The 20,485-nt window shown below is 47.5% G+C and overlaps 1 protein-coding gene across 1 annotated transcript in view; it reads right to left on the minus strand.

The window, feature by feature from the left end:
* GAB2 (GRB2 associated binding protein 2) overlaps nucleotides 1–12,441 on the minus strand; it is a 154,178-nt gene extending 141,737 nt beyond the window's left edge. Inside the window, exon 1 of the mRNA XM_079973744.1 lies at nucleotides 11,809–12,441. Coding sequence (XP_079829870.1) covers nucleotides 11,809–11,892 — 84 coding nt within the window. The 5' untranslated portion in view covers nucleotides 11,893–12,441. The remainder of the gene's footprint in view (nucleotides 1–11,808) is intronic.
* Nucleotides 12,442–20,485: the final 8,044 nt, after the last annotated feature.

Genomic DNA, 20,485 nt, shown 5'->3' on the forward strand with positions numbered 1-20,485 from the left:
CTTGTACCCTTTCCAACTCTACAATTCTCTGATTCTCCTGGCTCCATGAAGGTTCTGACAGTGGAGCAAGCCTAGGGAAGACTGGGGGGAGGTTCATTTGGCAGGGTCCACACATCACTGGCACCTGAACACAGCCTGCCCCACCCCAACCCCCCTTCTTGGGTGTTCCTGCTGGTTGCCATCCCAGAAAAACTCACGTGGACTCCCAACTCCCAAGGCTACGTTTTCCATGTGAGCGCCTACCACTTTTCCTCCTCCAAAACACAATTTTAAAACCTCTTCCGTAAAGTGAATGCTGTTGGAAACGGTCCCTGCGCACACTCCTTCCACCATGATTGACATTTGGGTTGTTTCCCCCCCACTCCTTTAAAATCAAAATATATTTTGAGCAGCTTCTTGGCAGCTTTAAAACATGATGCTCAGGAACTATCTCCCAGACCTGCAGGAAGCCAGAAGGGAAAACATGGCTTTTGAATTGTACGGTCTGATTACGCTTCAAATTCTCTCCCCCCCCCCCCATCCTTCTTCCCTCCTTTCCTTTCCCCCACCCCCACATTTCAGTGTGTAGGCTGCACAGTCAGTCACTTTTGAGTTTCCAACGGGAAGAGGACAGGATGATACCCAAATGAAGAAGCTCATTGTTTGGCAGGTCAAGGGTCGGGGATGTGATGTCACGATGTCGGGGAGCACAACCAGCAGCTGCGTCTCATCCTCTGCAGAGGGCCACGGAAGCAAAACAGCACACAGGCCGCTCCAGGGAGCTGACACTGTCTGGATCAGGCTTTGTCAACCTGGCGCCCTCCGGAGCTGCGTTCGAAATTTGCCGGGCGCATTTTGCACCTTGCCGATCAGAAGGTCGGCGGTTCGAATCCCCGCGACGGGATGCTCAGTCCCTGCTCCTGCCAACCTAGCAGTTCAAAAGCACATCAAAGTGCAATTGGATAAATAGGTACCACTTCGGCAGGAAGGTAAACAGCGTTTCTGTGCGCTGCTCTGGTTCGCCAGAAGCGGCTTAGTCATGCCGGCCACATGACCCGGAAGCTGTACGCCGGCTCCCTCGGCCAATAAAGCGAGATGAGCGCTGCAACCCCAGAGTCGGCCACGACGGGACCTAATGGTCAGGGGTCCCTTTACCTTTACTGGCCACTTGAGACCAAGTGAAGATGCCTGGAGACTACGATGGAGGTGCATTCCTGAGGATCTTGACTGTTTTCACACACTAGCTACACATCCTGTAGAATTCCAGCTGCGATATTTTATCTGCCCAATCAGAACAAATTTCAGGAACCAAGAAGTCAACCAGATGGTAAACCCACAAGCAGAGACAGCCCTCTCCCTGTATTTATTTTCACCTGCCATTTTGACACAAAGTTTTGCAGGTAGAGATGTGACTGTTGGAGGGCAGCATGTTTCTGAACTCCCGTTGCTGGGAAGCGCAGTGCTGTTGCACTCAGTGTAAAGAAATTGTCAGGTGTCGAAAGAAGAATGGCAGACAAAATTAATGGACTACACAGAATTGGATAAAATGACAGGAAGGATTCGAAACCTGCGTGACCAGAGATTTACAGTAGATTGGAAGAAAGATATGAATTATTTGAAGAGCAACTGTAATCGACAAATTACGCTAGTAGTTTTGTAAGGAGAAATGTATGAAATATGGCAAAGAAGAGAAAGAAGAGAAATACTAGTTATGAGATTTAAATGTAATAGTGAAAATAAGAAATGTAAATTAAGTAAATAGATTGGAAAATTTTCAGATGTGACTGATGGAAGTCAAAAAAATTGTATAAGATGTAAAAGTACATTTAATTATTGCTGGAAATGATATGTTGAAAAGCTAATAAAAATTATATAAAAAAGAAATTGTCAGGTGTTTTGCGACTGGCACAGGTCCAATTGTGATAACGTAGAGATCTCTGGATGCTAGTTTGACAACCAACATCTCCATCTGGCTGGTCCCTCCAGTTTTCTTAAGCAGGGCAGCAGAAGAGCTTACTCATTGCATTTCTATCCCACTTTTCCCCCCTCCAAAAAGTACATGGTTCATCCCTCTCCTCAGTGAGTCCCTGCAACGACCCTGTGAGGTAGGGCCAAGGGGCTGTGACTGACTCCAAGGTCACCCCGTGAGCTTGATGACCGAGTAGGGACTTGAACCCTGAGCTTCCAGGTCCTAGTCTGACACTCAAACCACTACACCACATGGGCTTCCCAGAGTCCTTCTGCTATGGGGCAGCTATACAGATTAAGGAGGTAAATAAATATGCGGAAAGCAAAATATCACTTAGAGAAGGACCTGAAAGATTTTCCTTGGAGCTTTAATTCGTTTTATTCTGGGTTGTTTTGTTTGATGTTCTAATGTGTTGTAAACCACTTTGAGATTTTGTCCTTTAAAATATAAGGCGGTACAGAAATGAAACTAATACAGTGGTGCCTCGCAAGACGAAAAGAATCCGTTCCGCGATTCTCTTCGTCTAGCGGTTTTTTCGCCTTGCGAAGCAAGCCCATTGACGGCTTAGCGCTATTAGCGGCTTAGCGCTATTAGCGGCTAAGCGGCTTAGAAAAAGGGGGGGGGGGAGGGGAAAAAAACCCGCAGGAACTCGCAAGACATTTTCGTCTTGCGAAGCAAGCCCATAGGAAATTCGTTTTGTGAAGCACCTCCAAAACGGAAAACTCTTTCGTCTAGCGAGTTTTCCGTCTTGCGAGGCATTCGTCTTGCGGGGCACCACTGTAGTAATAATAATAACAATAATAATAAATGTCACCGCCAAAAGACAAAAGGTGCCTAGACCTTCCGATGTGGCAACCATAACCTAGGTTTAAGGTGCCATTTGGCGATTAGCATGTGTATATATTTTTACACACACACACACACACGAGTTTCTAACGCTGGAATTTGCACTCAGGTCCTGCTAGCGGGCTGAATTCTGCAGGCCACTGTGAGAACAGGATGTGGGCCTGATCCACCACTCTTACGCTACTGCGCAATTCATAGCTTTGCAGAAAAATGTTCCAATATTAATTTAATGCTCTCCTGACATCTCCTTTGGATTTCAGAAAAAGTACACACGCCTGACTTCCCTGCAAAATAACACGTGCTCAGACATTTTAACAGTTGTCCCTTGGACAGCAGCCACGAGATAAAAAAATTGTATTTGCATAAACCCATCCGTCCTCAGGAAGGTATTTGCATAAAAGTCAACAGAGTGTCGTTTTTGCAAACAACTTGACTCCCAAACGTTGACAAGTAATTGTTCCGGGACTGAAGGCTTTCAAACCTAACGTCTTCTCTGTTATTACTGCGTAGTTGAACTCTCTGCCATTTTTTTAAAAGGAAAACACCCACACATGCACGTCTTTTGAAGCCAGCTACGCTTCAACGTGAAACGGCGAAGCAACAGAAAGCATTACAAGTTTGCATCTGTGCGCAAAGGAACGGCTACAGCCTTGCTCTGTGTAAATGGGACTACTTGCAGGTAAACATCAGGCTCCCATTGTGGCTTTTGTTCTTCCTATCTCTTTATATCATTTGTACAGTGGTGCCCCGCAAGACGAACGCCTCGCAAGACAGAAAACCCGCTAGACGAAAGGGTTTTCCGTTTTGGAGGCGCTTCGCAAAACGAATTTCCCTATGGGCTTGCTTCGCAAGACGAAAATGTCTTGCGAGTTCCTGCGGGTTTCCCCCCCCTTTCCCCCCTTTTCCTAAGCCGCTGAGCTGCTTATCAGCTGATCCGCTGATAAGCCGCTTAACAGCTGATCGCTAAAAGCCGCTAAACCGCTAATAGCGCTAATCCGCTAAGCTGTCAATGGCCTTGCTTCGCAAGACGAAAAAACCGCTATACGAAGAGCCTCACGGAACGGATTAATTTCGTCTTGTGAGGCACTACTGTAATTGGTTATGGGAGACCCCTCCCAGCCTACTAACCTCCACTTTTGGACTACAAATCCCATCAGCCACAACCAGCTTGGCGATGTTTACTGGAGCTGATGGGAATTGCCCAGTCTATAATACATTAGATTGGGGGAAAGCTGGGTCGCACCAGGTTTGGGGCAAATGCCACTGTCTGGGGCTCTTTGCTCAGGGACCAGAATGATAAACAGGATGGTTCAAATCCCCTGGGAGGAAAAGTTGCAAAGTTTGGGACTTTTCGGTTCAGAGAGAAGGCTTATCCACACCCACCCACCCACCCAGCCCCAGAGAAAACCCGGGGCAATTGGGTTTACTGCAGATTGTTGCCTGTTCCAACTGAGAGCTAAAGAAAGGGAAAGGAGTGGCCAGAAGGAAAAACACGCAGAACTGTGCCCAGAAAGTGTGGCTCAAGCAGAAAACAGACCCATGGAAAAGCAGGAGTGTGGGTAAAGGTAAAGGACCCCTGGACGGTTAAGTCCAGTCAAAGGCGACTATGGGGTTGTGGCGCTCATCTCGCTTTCAGTCCGAGGGAGCCGGCGTTTGTCCACAGACAGCTTTCTGGGTCATGTGGCCAGCAGGACTAAACCGCTTCTGGTGCAACAGGATACCGTGACGGAAACCAGAGCGCACGGAAACGCTGTTTACCTTCGCGCTGCAGAGGTACCTATTTATCTACTTGCACTGGTGCGCTTTTGAACTGCTAGGTTGGCAGGAGCTGGGACAGAGCAACGGGAGCTCACCCTGTCACGGGGATTCGAACCGCCGACCTTCTGATTGGCAAGCCCAAGAGCCCTTTTGGTTTAGACCACAGTGCCATGATGAACACCCTAGAAGGAGACACGGTTGAAGTTTATAAAAAAAACCTGTACAGTACGAGGAACGTGAATGGAGAAAAGTGTTTCTCCCCTCTCTCTAGAGATACGCATTGAAGCTGAATGCTGGAACAGTCAGGGTAGGTAAAAGAAAGTCTTTCTTTACATACTGCGTTAGTTAAACTATGGCACTTGTTTCCCCAGGAGGTAATGAAGGCCACCAATTTAGATGGATTTGAAAGATTAGGCAAATTAGAGGGGAGAATTGCCCTTGTGCTCAGCTTCAACTTGAGTTTCCCACGGCATCACATGACTAAGTGAGCCATGGGCCTAATCCAGTAGGCTTAATATGTATGCCTCCAATACTTTTGTTCCAAGAATCGGTGGACTTTGGAAGGGCTGGATCTGAAGCACGCTTGTATGCTGGGGGCCGGCCCTATCAATGGGCAGAGTGAGGCGGCTGCCTCAGCCAGCTGACTGAGGGTTTCATGAAATGGGAGCTGTTAGGAGACCGCTATTCTTCTCCCAGAATGGCTGGACATGCAATCCATCTTTGAAGGAGCCTCTGGGAACTGAAGCTCTGCAAGGGGTTCCTAACAACTCTCAGTAGTAAGAAACTACAATTCCCAGGATTCTCCAGGGGAAACCATGACTGTTATAGCGGTATCACAGAGTTTTAAACATACAGATGGAGTGTTTCCAAGTGTAGGATTTGGTGGTGGTGCTGGGCCAGTTGTTGTTCTGCCTCGGGCAGCAAAATATCTTAGGTAAAGGTAAAGGTAAAGGTACCCCTGCCTGTACGGGCCAGTCTTGACAGACTCTGGGGTTGTGCGCCCATCTCACTTAAGAGGCCAGGGGCCAGCGCTGTCCGGAGACACTTCCGGGTCACGTGGCCAGCGTGACATCGCTGCTCTGGCCAGAGCCAGAGCCAGAGCCAGAGCCGCAAACGGAAACGCCGTTTACCTTCCCGCTGGTAAGCGGTCCCTATTTATCTACTTGCACCCGGAGGTGCTTTCGAACTGCTAGGTTGGCAGGCGCTGGGACCGAGCAGCGGGAGCGCACCCCGCCGCAGGGATTCGAACCGCCGACCTTTCGATCGGCAAGCCCTAGGCGCTGAGGCTTTAACCCACAGCGCCACCTGCGTCCCTCAAAATATCTTGGTCTGGCCCAACTCTCTGCTAATCATAGAATCACAGAATTGTAGAGTTGGAAGGGGTTCCAGGGTCATCTAGTCCAACCCCCAGCAATGCAGTAATCTCAGCTAAAGCATCCGGTGACCTCAATCTCTTCTCCTGTTTTGCTTTCCTCCACTCTTTCTGGGGTATGGCCACAATCTCCGCACTTGCAAAAGTTCCCCACAATCTTCCAAGAACGATTCCCAAGGCCTGCCTGTTTATTTTGACGTTTGCAAGGGCCCCAGTTGCTGTGAATTTTTATTTAAAAAAATCACGTCCGGTCAGCTCTGCCTTTATGGCTTCCAAGCCCCTGTTTGATCTCTTCCTGGGCTGTAACAATAGCACTCTGAAAGCCCTTCGCCTCTTCAAAGAGTTCGGCCTTGGATTAAATAATTAATGCTAATGACAAAAACACGCCATCTTGACCCCTCCTTCCCCGAAGAAAATGGAAGAAGTTGATCCACGGCTGCAGGCTGCCTAGCTCGTCAGAGGTGCAAAGGTCTCATAATAAAGAGAAAGAAAGCGAAAGTGGCGAAGGAAGAGATCAAAGGATACGGGGAGGAGTGGGCGAAAACACCATGCTGCAAAAAGCACAGGAGCCGCAAGGGAAAGGAATGGCCATTAATCTGCTTGGCTAGACAGGTGCGAGAAGCCACTTAGTTCTGCTCACTCCCAGGCCACCAGACCAGGGCGTTTACTTCCATCACCGGCTAGCCAAGGTGAGCCTCGCTCATTTCACTAAAGCATCTAATTCTTGGAAGAGGCCTTAACGAAGGATAAAACCCAGCTAAGGCCCTCGCTCGCTCACCTTCCAGCCCATCTGGGGGCTGCAACGTACCCATCTCACATGTTTTATCCTGAAGTTTGTAAATATGTGAATGTTAGAGCTGGGAGATATTTCGCTGTATCGTCCAAAACCAGTTCAAAGTCCATATCGGGGTATCGATTTCATCGTTTTCTGACCTGCCAAGATGTCGCAAATCATGACACGTGTGCCCTATGCCAAAACCAAAATTTGGGGAAAACCCTGAAGCCAGCTGTCGCTTCCTGCAGCCCTTTTTCACTCCGCTGACTCAGCTCACCGCAACCTCCTACAGGAGGAAGCAAATTGCCAGCCAAAATCACGATGCGGGACAAACTGTGAAGCCGGCCAATGCCTCTACGGAGCTCCATCCTTATTTCAGATATCCTAATATATCACAATGTTTAGCTGGCGGATATATCGCAATGTTGTAGTATAAACACCGACAACTGGGAAACACTGGCCTGCGGGCGCTCCAATTGGAGAACAGCCTTTACCGAAGGTGTCATGGGCTTTGAAGACACTCGAACGCAGGACGAAAGGGAGAAACGTGCTAGGAGGAAGGCCCGGGAACCAATGTCCCCACTGTGGAAGGACGTGTGGATCCAGAATTGACCTCCATAGTCACTTACGGACTAAATGTTAAAACCATGTTTACGGAAAACAATCTTACATGGCTACGAGTGATCGCCAAAAAATAAGATATCGCAATGTTGAACACCAGATATTGAGATGTTCACCTCTTCCATCCTTATTTCAGACATCATGATACACCACAATGTTTAGCTGGTGGTGATATGAATTCCATCACCCCTGTGCGCCCCTCTTTCCCCACTCTGTAATCCCCTTTTTGAGGTGTGGCTGTGGGATGTGATACATAAGGAGCAGTCAAGTACAACATTCCTTATTTTCCTAGAGTAGACATGCGGGGGAATGTTTGGTGCAGCCAGTCGAAAGCTTCCTGTTTCCTCGTGGCTGGGACATACTTCCTTTGCATGTGACTAGAGGGGGGCCTGACCTTACCTGTCAAGGTAACAAAAGTACAAGGCACACTGCACACCCTCTCTTTTTGACTTCCTCCGTCGCTGGAGCAGCTTTTTTAGCTAGAGATGCTCTGTTGGCTTCCAGCCAACAGAGGACACTGAGATTATCCCCATATGGCAGTGATGGCCAAACCAGGCCCTCCAGCTGTTTTTGGGATTACAATTCCCATCATCCCTGACCACTGGTCCTGTTAGCTAGGGATGATGGGAGTTGTAGTCCCAAAACAGCTGGAGGGCCAAGTTTGGCCATCACTGCCATATGGGATAGATCCACAGGAATATACTTTGTAACTAAGTCTGCCTTCAGGGATCACACTGTGCTCTGCCAGATGTAAGTAAACTTCTTTTGTTGTCTTTGAATAAGATTGTGGCGTCTTTATTCTTTTAAGAGCGATTTAAGGGAACTTACCAGGAACGTACAATTCAGTCTAAAACAGACTGAATTGTATAAAAGTGAGAGGCTTACACAAGTCTGCAACCAGTTATCTGCTGTGCTTTTTAAAGGGGAATGTAAAACTCTGCTAAGTAAAGGAACTTGCTACCGCAAGTTAGGAAGAATATTAATAAACAATATATCCTCTCCTGCCTCCCTGAACATTCCCACAGTGGCAACCAAAACTGCTCACCATACATCTAGTTACAGGTAGGTAGCCGTGTTGGTCTGCCGTAGTCTGAAAAAAATAAAAATTCCTTCCAGTAGCACCTTAGAGACTGACTAAGTTTGTTATTGGTATGAGCTTTCGTGTCCATGCACAATCTGAAGGTATCTGAAGAAGTGTGCATGCACACGAAAGCTCATACCAATAACAAACTTAGTCAGTCTCTAAGGTGCTACTGTAAGGAGTTTTTTTGGGGTTTTTCGCTCACCATACAGGCATCGTCAGCCTGCAAACTTGTGTCAAGGCATGACAATTCTGGCAGTTTCAGATCCGTTTTCTAACAAACCCCAGAATCTAGCAGCACAGCTATGCATCTCGACTAACAGCATCAGAGACTCAGCAATTTCATCCATCACCCGAAACTGGTGCAATTTCGCCGTCAGCGGAGGAGCTGTGGCAGCCAAGAGTTGCAGACTTTGCAGACGGGCTGAGTCATAATCCGTCACCTTGAAGCCAGTTCCGGATCCTGTGCAGGGATGGGGAATGAGAGGGAGAAGGAACTGGGGTTCTCGGCCCCTGGCTCCATTTATCATGAGAACAGGGCCTAAGTCGGGAGGTGCTTTAGCATTGTTTAGCAACACAGAAAATGCCCTCAGAAACACCAAGACTCAACAATGAATTCTTCGAAAACAAGCAATGACAAATATCTAACGGCTCCTCACACATACTGGAGCACACGGCTTAACGACACGGCTATACTACAATATGTCCACTGTCTGCTGTTTAATTTGTGTGCATACACAAACACAGAGGCCTCAATTTTGGAGGAATGGGGAGGGGGAATGACTCCAGAAATCACCGTTGCTCAAAATCCCACAAAAGCCGGTCAGTGAGCACCTCTAGAGCAGCATGCTGGATTTTTGCTTGACAGACAGCTGTCGAGAGACAGAAATGGCAAGGTTTTTTTCTACGTCAAAGGCGGGGACAAACAAACACAAAGTTTGTTTTTTGTGCATGTGTTTTTTGTTCTCTCTCCCACAGGGGTGGGAGAACCTATGGCCCTCCCAAAGGGCTATATAGCTCAGCAGCACTGAGCATTAGACTCTTAAAGGCAGGGTCGTCCATGTTGGGCAAAAAAATTCCTGGATTGCAGGGAATTGGGTAGATAACCCTCAGGTAGAGCTTTTTTGGAAACATTACAGGGGGCAGGAAGACCTTGCAGGTATATAAAATTCCACAAATCGAATCAAATCTCGGTTAATTTGTGCACTTTGAATGCTTTTCTGAAAAGAAAAAAAAATGGGGATTCCGCGACCAGAAGGAGGAGGAGTATCAGGAAAAGTGGATTCAATTTAATGATTATTTAGTTAAATATGTTAAGTTAAATTAACTGAAAACAGCTTGCAGATACTTAATTGGCTTAGGATTTTATTTATGTTAAGTGATGAATTAATATGTTTAATTTCATAACGTGAAGATTTAAGGATGTTAATGTCTAAGTTAATTTTTATAAGAATTGTGATTTGGAAAACCGTTAAAAGGATATGCAATGAAATTCAACCAAGGGGAAGCGAGGAAGTCACTTAACAAAGTTAATAAGTGTAATTTCCAATAAGGCTATGATTTATGATTGTTTGTCTTATGTGTTTGCTTGTTTATAATATTGTGAAAACCAATCAAAATAATTTTGGAATTTTATTTTTTTTTTAAAAAAAATGGGGATCCCATTCTCCCTATGCGGTGGGAGAGCCGGGGGGTGCTTAAAGCAGGCATCCCCAAACTCCAGCTGGGCCTCCAGGGATGATGGGAACTGTAGTCCCAAAACTTAAAAGCTGTAGTCCCTGACTTAAAAGCATCGCCACGCCGCTTTAAATCGGCAGGGTCAGACGGGGCGGGCCGACGGCACCCGGTTCACACAGCGCGAATCCCAGCCGAAGCCGCCAGGGGGCGCGCAGAGGCGGGCCGAGGCGGAGGCGCGCCCGCAGCAGCCAGACGCTCCCGGAGCGCTCCAGCCCCAACAGCGAAAACAAGCCGCCGCCGCCGCCTCCGCCCCTCCCAGTCCGCACCTGTAGCAGCCGGAGCAGCGCAGCCGGGAACAGGCCGAGCCGCTCTCCGCCCAGGTGGCGGCTGCTGCTGCTGCTGCCCAGGCCAACCTTGGCGACGACGCCCAGCCAGCACCGCTTGGATCCGCAGCTCCGCCCTGAGATCCGGAGTCACTCCGGAGCGGCGTGGGAAGGGATGCTTCCACGCGCGCTCGCCTTTGCCCACCTCTCCCCCCCCCCGTCGTCCAGTTGTTTCGTTTTTAGAAGTCCCTCTCGAAATTTATTTTAAAAGTCTAGCCAGGCAAGCGTTGTGTGTGCTTAATTGCTGTTCTTACGCACCCGGATCCAAACCTGATCCGAATTCGCACCTTTGGAAGTGACCTCGAAAGCAGAGACGGAAAGGGACAAGATGAATTGGTGGGGGAAGGAGAAACCGCCGAAAATCATTGTGATGGTATACAAACATCCTACCTAGAAACACACCCCTACACCGGATTAAAAGCCGGGCAAAATCGAAGCCGGACCACCCCACCCCGCGATCCACTGGGGTGCGATCCCAGGAAGGCGCGCAGCCCCGACTTTTAGGAAACAATGTTGAGTTGATTTGCTCCCCGCACCTGCTTCTCTGCACGGAGAAACGGGTGTGATCTGCGAGAAGGAACCGGGAGGAAGGGAGGCAGGCTGGCTTTCCGAACTGATCCCAAACCAGTCTCTCTCTCTCTCTCTCCTGTTTGGGACCGGGGCTCATGACAGCTTGCACGGGACACGATCGATCCCGTCTGCACAAACGGCAGCGGCGCGGCTCGCCCCCCGCCTCGATCATTTTCACCGCTAGCTAACCTTCAACTAAGGACAAGCTATTGGGGCGGCGGCGGGGCTGGGGGGGGGGGAATCCATGCTTGCACCGAGATTTTGCAACTGCACACACACACACACACACACACACACACACACACACAAAATCCTGGACTTTGCAATAACACGTACACAATCCTGGACGTTGCGATGACACACAACCCTGAGCTTTGCAATTGACACACACAATTCTGGACACACAATCCAATACTTTGCATTCCCCCCCCCTTCCCAAAACAAACAAGGTCTTTGTAGCTACACAAACACACAAAATCCTGGACGTTGAAATTATGGACACACAATCCCAGTCACACATTGCTAGGGCTTTGTAGCTACACATGCACAATCCTGGACTTTTGCGAACCACACACACAAACAATCCAGGACTTTGCAATTGCGCACGCCCATCCAAACAATTCTGGATGTTGCAATTGTAGACACACAAACACAATCCTGGACTCCCGCTTGGGCACAGCCCCAGATCGGCCTCTCCCGGTTTCTCTCTCACACACACACTCCTTGTCCGTTTGTTTCCAACCGCCCCGCTTCCTCCTCCTCCTCCTCCGGACTTACGTATCTCCTCAACTTCTTCTCCGGCGGCGATTTGCGCAGCCAGCCCGAGCAGACCACCTCTCCGCCGCCTCCGGCTCCGCTCATGTTGCGCGGGGGCGCACAGGGGCGCTGGCCGCCTGCTCCTCCGGGAGCTCAGCGCCGAGTGGCCCGCGGCCGGGTCGCCTCCTCCTCCCTGCCTCCTTTTGGCCCTCTCTGGGCTGCGCCTTCGCCCGCCTGCTCCGGCTCACAATGGCCATTCAGCGGCGCCGGCCCTCGCCATCTCCAAATCGCCCTTTGCGCGCTGTGCGCCTCCGCCCGCGGCGCAAAAGAGCCATCCGTCCCCGGCGGCTGCTCCCCGGGCCGCCGCCTTCTCCATCCCCGGACCACAGTGGCGCTTCTGTCTGTCGCCTGGCTGTTGTGTCCTCCTCCTTCGCCTTTCCTGGGGAGGGAAGAGTCTCTCCCCCCCCTTCCCGCTTCCCTTCCCGGAGAGGGGAGAGCAGGGAGCGAGAGATGCTGCTGCGAGCGAGCGCCCTTGCTCTGCCTTTTTCTCTCTCTCGCTCCCGTGCGCGCTCCCCGACCGACCCCTTGGGCGGCTCGGCGAGCAGGAAACTCCTCGCCGCCTCTGGAGCTCGCTCTCCCCACCCTCTCCAAGCGCACCCCGCCTACCTGGCAGGCTGGCCAAAAACGCACTTGTTTGGAAACAGAGCGCCTTGCCAAAAAAGGCCGAGGGGAGTCGCATGGTTGTTGCCGCGGTGATCGGTGACGCGTGGGAAAAGAGCCACAGCGGCATTAAGGATGATAATAATAATAATAATAATAATAATAATAATAATAATAATAAACATTTGATCAGTGATGCTGGGAAGGGCAACATTACGGCATGGAGAAAGATTGTGATATATTTATTTAGACCCTGCCGGATTCCCGGGCAGGGACTGGAAGCAGCTTGCAGATAAAAATAAGATAAAAAGTGGGTTGGGAAGCAATTAATAAGGTTATATGTGTACAGTCAAACCTTGGGTTATGGACTTTTCGGGTTGCACACTGTGCCAAACCCGGAAGTTGCTTCCAGTTTTTGGCGTTCGTGCATGTGCCGAAGCGCTAAATTACGCTTTGCGCATGCGCTGAAGCATTGGATTGCAACTTGCGCATGTGCAGATGTGTGGGTCGCAAAAGCTGCGGGTTGTGAACGTGCCTCCCGCACAGATCACGTTCGCAACCCGAGCGTCCACTGTATTATATATGTGTGTGTAATATATGTTATATACCTGTAAGCACGCAAACATACAGATAATTACAATACAGCTCAGCGCCGGCCCTTTCATAGAATCCTAGAATTGTGGAGTTGGAAGGGACCCCAAGGGTCATCCAGCCCAACCCCCAGCAGTGGAGGAATCTCAACTAAACCACCCAACCTCTGCTTAAAAAAAACTTTCATTAGAGCCTACTAGAAGGTCATCTTCACCTGCTGCTAGAAGGACAACAGGGAGGGAGCTGGTTAAACTTCTCTAGGCAGGGAGTTCCAAAGTTATCTGGGAGCGGCCACCAAGAAGGCCCTCTCCTGCATCCTTACAAATATTATTGCTGAAGAAAACACTATTACAGTGGTGCCTCGCAAGACGAAATTAATCCGTTCCGTGAGGCTCTTCGTCTAGCGGTTTTTTCGTCTTGCGAAGCAAGCCCATTGACAGCTTAGCGGATTAGCGCTATTAGCGGTTTAGCGGCTTTTAGCGGATCAGCTGTTAAGCGGCTTAGCGGCTTAGGAAAAGGGGGGGGAGGGGGAAAAACCCGCAGGAACTCGCAAGACATTTCGTCTTGCGAAGCAAGCCCATAGGGAAATTCATTTTGCGAAGCACCTCCAAAACGGAAAACCCTTTCGTCTAGCGGGTTTTCCGTCTTGCGAGGCGTTCGTCTTGCGGGGCACCACTGTATTTATTATTATTACAATTTAAAAGACATTGTTACCATTGCCTAGCAAAATAATAATAGCAATAGTAACAACAACAACAATAATAATATACTTTTATTTATCCATTCTTCCATTTATTATTTGCTTCCCATAAAATATTGCAAAGTGATTTTGCAGTAAGAATATCAACAGTAAAAACCATTCCACCTGTAAAAACAAACAAACAAAAAAAGCCACAGCAGTAATGACACATTGAGGGAAAGGCGGTTTAGAATTTTTTAAAAAAGTTTTTATGGTTAAAAAAAAATCATTAAAAAAATATTGAGAAGAATAATTGCTGCTGAAACACAGATTCAAGCAGGCGGTTAAATAATAATATATAATAGTATATAACGTAATATATAATATAATAATTATAATTATACTGCCCTATACCCATGGGTTTCAGGCAGTAAGTGGGGAATATATTTCTTATGCAATCTTAACCCTGCCTTTCCATATCACACTGATGGCCAATAACACCTTGGAGGCACCCCAGAAATGTTTGCTTCTTCCTTCTGAAAGGCCGCATATTTGAAACTGTGGAACTCACTGCCACCTGATGGACTTCAAAAGCGGGTTAGAAACATTTTCACCGAGGTCTAGGCTATCAAGGGCTACTATAGAACATACTATCACCTGGATCACAGGCTGCGTGCCTCTGATTACCAATTGTTTGGGCAAGAACAGCCAAAGAAGGCTAATGCATTTGTGCCTTCCTTGCCAGCTTTTGGGAGGCATCTGCCTGGGCCGTGTGATAAAAACGATGCAGGATTAGAGGCCTTTAGTCAGATCCAGCAATTCTCCTCTGATGCCCTTATGACAGCAGCTGCCCCCTGGGTTTTTTTTTTTAGATAAACGCATTTCTTGCTCCAGAAAACCCAGACACAATATACCCGCTATAGGATTAATTTGTGTTATTATTAGAAGCTCCAGGCAGCCGTGCTGGGCAAACATCCCATTCGACTCCAACCACCCCCAAATTAAAGAGAAACCCTCCTCTCCTACTCCTTCGCTCAACAACCACTGCCCTAAAAGGGGCCAGAGGCATGGTTCATCACAGAATCGTAGAATTGGGACCCCAAGGGTCATCTAGTCCAACCCCCTGCATTGCATGAATCAGTTTAGACCAGTGTTCGTCAACTTGGTGCCCTCCAGCCGTTTTGAACTACAACTCCCATCAGTGTGTGCTGCTTTGGTGCTGATGGGATTTGTAGTCCGAAATAGCTCACCAGGTAAGGCGAAGGCTGATTTAGGCCCTGAAGAAAGTACGCAGAAGAGGGTGAGAAAGAGATTTGGAACCCTTTTATGGATTGCCATGTCATCTTGTCGTAGGAAATATGGATATAGAACAGGCGTTCGTCCCTTTATCTTTAAATTTAACAAGTTCTTAATGCCCCTTAATGCAAAAAGAACCTCATGTGTATCTGAAGAAGTGTGCATGCACACGAAAGCTCATACCTAGAACTAACTTAGTTGGTCTTTAAGGTGCTACTGGAAGGAATTTTTTTTCTTTTATTTTGTTTTGACTATGGCAGACCAACACGGCTACCTACCTGTAACTCATGAGCAGCGTTCACCTTTCTCATTCATTCATCCTTTATTGGCAATAATAGCAGCTGTACCTAATATAAAACATTCATAAGAAAATGCCGGTAAAACCTGGAGACTTAAAAAACACGCACAAAGTAGGTACATTAAAGCTATCAAAATGCAGATAAAAAAAATTAAAAAAATTCCTTCCAGTAGCACCTTAGAGACCAACTAAGTTTGTTACTGTGGTACCTCGGGTTAAGTACTTAATTCGTTCCGGAGGTCTGTTCTTAACCTGAAACTGTTCTGCTAGATCCATTTTCTGTGCGCATACACGGGCAAATGGTTCGGAGCGCTCCGATACCCTCTTTCGGAGTGACTTAAAGCAGTTTCCCCCTGAAGTTTCATTGTGCATAACAGAACTTTACTGTGTTTTCAGCACTCCTAAATGTTTCGCTTTGGAGCGTACTTTAAAAAACCAACCCTCCTCTTTTTATGCTGAGCGGCCGGCTCCAGGACGCTGGAGGCAAGGACCCTGCTGCAGAAATAGTAAGAGGTCTTTGACTGCCCCCTTCCAATGACCGCCAGACTGCTACACAAATGCAAGAACACCTCGCTAACCCACACACCCAGCTGCAAAAAAACTCGTTCAGGTATCTACAGAGGAAGTCGCGACACCTTCCCAAAAGTCACCCACTTCTCCATTCCTGCCAAGTCATTTCTTGAGGGTTGGTTGACCGCGCACATTGCTCAAACCGGTATTTTTCAAGAAATACAATTCCCAGATCTTCTTCGTGTGAAAAGGGGAGCTGCGATCAGGTTAGGTGCCGCACCCCGGACCATTCCAAACCCTCTGTCTGTCAAGCGTCTGGGTGTGGGAACCTCATTTTGCACAGACTCTGTACAAATTTCGCCCGATGCGCAACTCAAACTGATGACCCTGGGATTAAGCGTCTCGTGCTCTACCAACTGAGCTGGCCCAGCTACCAATGAACATGCCAGCAGCAGCTTACATCCATCCAAGCTGCTTAAAGCAGCACAGAAAAGCACAATCACCTTTCAAATACAGCAAAGATACTGATTTTGCACTTTTGAAAAACAATAATGACGACTTGTGCCATCTATTGGACCCAGGCTGCCACTGCACAAATAACATTTCACCTCTATATAGAGATACAGTGGTACCTCGGGTTACATACGTTTCAAGTTACATACGCTTCAGGTTACAGGCTCCGCTAACCCAGAAATAGTGCTTCAGGTTAAGAACTTTACCTCAGGATGAGAACAGAAATCGTGCTCCGGCGGCGCAGCAGCAGCGGGAAGCCCCATTAGCTAAAGTGGTGCTTCAGGTTAAGAACAGTTTCAGGTTAAGAACGGACCTCCGGAACGAATTAAGTACTTAACCCGAGGTACCACTGTACTGATATTTAAGTAGAGCTGTGTGCATTTCATTATAAATACAGACGAACTTTGGCTGTCAAACGTAATCTTTTCCAGAAGACAGTTCGACTTTCGAAATGTTCGACAACCGAGGTGCAAAGCGCTGTCAGCAATTCCAACGGTGAAAATCGAAAAACACGAAGCGGTAGCTGTTGGACTTCCGAGTCGCGTTCGAAAACGGAAGCAGTGACTTCCGGGTTTTCAGTGTTCGGGTTCCGAAACGTTCAGCTTCCGAGATGCTCGGAAACAGAGATTCCACTGTATGCTGAAGCAAAACAACTACCACCATCCCTCAAGGTGGTTCAGCTTCCCAAAAGCGGACATGTATGCATGCATTAAAAAGAGCAAGTTTCTAGCCCTCATTGATACCAATGTATGATTGACATTTTTCAGGGTGGCTGGATGAGGTCTGCATATCTCCTCACCCCTTACTCTCAGAAACAGGACAAAACTATGTACACACATGCAAAAGGCAGAATAAATGGGATTGCTTCTATCTGCTCAATTTATGCAGGTCTCAAAACTCAGGTGTTTTATTTTTTTCAGTTGAGAATTTTAGGGAATGTTTAGGGAAGCTTTTAATGTTTGATGCATTACTGTATTTTAGTATTTTGTTGGAAGCCACCAAGAGTGGCTGGGGAAGCCCAGCCAGATGGGCAGGGTAATAACAACAACAACAACAACAACAACAACAACAACAACAACAATAATAATAATTTGTTTTACCTTCGTGAAGAGGTTCAATTTGTTCCCACCCGGAAAACACAGAACATACGTATGGCTTTGGTGTTGACTAGCAGTGCCAACCAAACCTTCAAAATTGCAAAGGAAATTGTGCCCCCCCCACCTTCCTATCTGCCCCATCACCTGCCCCCCAACTCCTGCCCTGTGATAGAGCAAGCTAGAGCCCTCTCTGCTATACAGACAAGGAAGGCTCACAGACAGAAGAAAGAAATAACCTAACACTCTTATTATCTCCCTTGTTCTTGGTGTTGTTGTTTTTTTAAAAAAGATATGCATGGTATTCAATTAAGTTTTACCAAACCTTGAAATTGATGAGCAGAACTCAAGTTAGGCCCATTCATTTTAATGTGTCTGCTCTGAGCAAAGCATGGTTGAATACCATGGTTGAATATGCAGCATCACCAGAATAGGAACTTTGCCAGAGTTGGGCCTGTGACAGGTGCAATGACTAGAGTCACAGTCTAGGACTGGGGAGACCCACTCAGACATGAATCTCACTGGGCCCACCCTCTCTCTTTCAACCTAAAGGTAAAGGTAAAGGTACCCCTGCCCGTACGGGCCAGTCTTGACAGACTCTGGGGTTGTGCGCCCATCTCACTTAAGAGGCCAGGGGCCAGCGCTGTCTGGAGACACTTCCGGGTCACGTGGCCAGCGTGACATCGCTGCTCTGGCGAGCCAGAGCCGCACACGGAAACGCCGTTTACCTTCCCGCTGGTAAGCGGTCCCTATTTATCTACTTGCACCCGGAGGTGCTTTCGAACTGCTAGGTTGGCAGGCGCTGGGACCGAGCAGCGGGAGCGCACCCCGCCGCAGGGATTCGAACCGCCGACCTTTCGATCGGCAAGCCCTAGGCGCTGAGGCTTTAACCCACAGCGCCACCTGCGTCCCCTCTTTCAACCTAACCTACCTCAAATATAAATAATAATAATAATAATAATAATAATAATAATAATAATAATAATAATTTATTATTTATACCCCGCCCATCTCGCTGAGTTTCCCCAGCCACTCTGGGCGGCTCCCAATCGAGTGTTAAAAACAATACAGCATCAAAGCATACCCTCCAACATTTCACCGGTGAAAACAGGGACGTCCTATTCCATAATAAGAATATTTTTATTATATATACCCAACTGCCCACCTGACTGGGTTGCCCCAGCCACACCAGGCGGCTTCCAACACATATAAAAACATAGTAAAACAACAAACATTTAAAACTTCCCTGTACAGGGCTGCCTTCGGGTGTCTTCTAAAGCTTGTATAGTTACTTATTTTCCAACATTTCTCTGATGAAAATAGAGATGTCCTAAGGAAATTAGCCCTGAGTGCTCACTGGAAGGACAGATCCTGAAGCTGAGGCTCCAAGACTTTGGCCACCTCATGAGAAGAGAAGACTCCCTGGAAAAGACCCTGATGTTGGGAAAGATGGAGGGCACAAGGAGAAGGGGATGACAGAGGACGAGATGGTTGGACAGTGTTCTTGAAGCTACCAGCATGAGTTTGACCAAACTGCGGGAGGCAGTGGAAGATAGGAGTGCCTGGTGTGCTCTGGTCCAGGGGGTCACGAAGAGTCGGACACGACTAAACGACTAAACAACAACAACAAGGAAAAGCAGGACATTCTGGGATCAAATCAGAAACCGGGACGGCTTCTGTCAATCTGGGACTATCCTTGGAAAATAGGGAAAAGGGTTGTTGTGAAGATAAAGAAGGAAACCTGTATGTTGATCTGTGTTTGGAGAAAGGAGGGAAAGAAATATTGTAGCTATGCAAAGAACCAGCAGCTCTTTCCACCCGCCCAGTCAGAATATTGGCATGCTTTGCCAATGACAGCGAACTTACAATTGGCATTTGTTCCTCATTGGGAAAGAATGGATCGAAATATTGCACAAGCGTTCCAACAGGGCAAGCCAAGACTGCAGGTTTCCAAACGTGGAACTTTCCTTTCTCCTTGCTGCACTGCGAAAGGGCAGGCCTTGCCTGCCAAAAAATAAAACAACTTAATTAAAAGTTCCAAGAATGCACCCTTACATCAAGGTGTCATTATCCCCATCATGCAAATGGGGAAACTGAGGGAGACAGGCCTCTTAAGCAACCGCCCCCAATTTCCACAGCATTTCAACGACCGGTAGAGAAGAGTTAAGGCCTAGGAGTCATCCTTTAATTGATCGCGTCAGGATTGTCGACGAGTCAAAACAAAACATACCAGTCTATCATGGCAAGATGTCACCGATAAGCTCTTTGAACCAGGACACTGAGGAGTTCAATGGGAGGTGTTAAGGAAACATCACTCTAGAATTCCAGAACCACCTGCCAACTACTTAAAAAAGAAATTACGACAAGATCTGCCAGTATCTTTTTTTCCTTCTATACGGAATGGGAATGCATTGGGGAATACATGAAGAAATATGGTGTTAAAGCAAAACTCTTAATAGGCAATTGTTAAGCGTGTAAGGACAAAAGAAGTAATTATAATTTAACAGTTTTCATGTTATTCTATTTTCTTAAAGAAACTAGAAAAAAATATTATGATGGGAAGATCTCACACAGGTCAAGGGAGGCAGTGGGGAGGAGGGGAGGGTTAGGTTAGAATTTGGGAAATAAAATAATATATGGGACAGCAAAGGATATAATAGATTCTTATAGAATAGTAATATACTGTAACCAGAATAGAAGTTCAAAGGGAAGTAAATGTTATTTTTTTAGTATTTTCATTATTGTAATAGTTATTATTATTTCTTATAGATAGAAGGCAATGTTAATTCAGGCTTCTTCGTTTTGCTGTTTGTATAATTTTCTTAAGTCAATTTAAAAAAAGATCTTCCAGTATCTAAAGGGTTGTCACATGGAGGATACAGCAAGCTTGGTTTCTGCTGCTCCGGAGGGTAGGGATTTATGTTTCAAGAAAGGAGATTCTGAATGAACATCAGGAAGAACTTTCTGGCGTTAAGAGCTGGTGGACTCCCCTTCCTTGGGTGTGGCAGCTAGACTGGTGACTGGGAGCGGCCGCAGAGACCACTTTACCAACTGCAC

The sequence above is a fragment of the Podarcis cretensis genome (genome assembly GCF_951804945.1).
Source record: "Podarcis cretensis genome assembly, chromosome: 4".
Taxonomy (NCBI): Eukaryota; Metazoa; Chordata; class Lepidosauria; order Squamata; family Lacertidae; genus Podarcis; species Podarcis cretensis.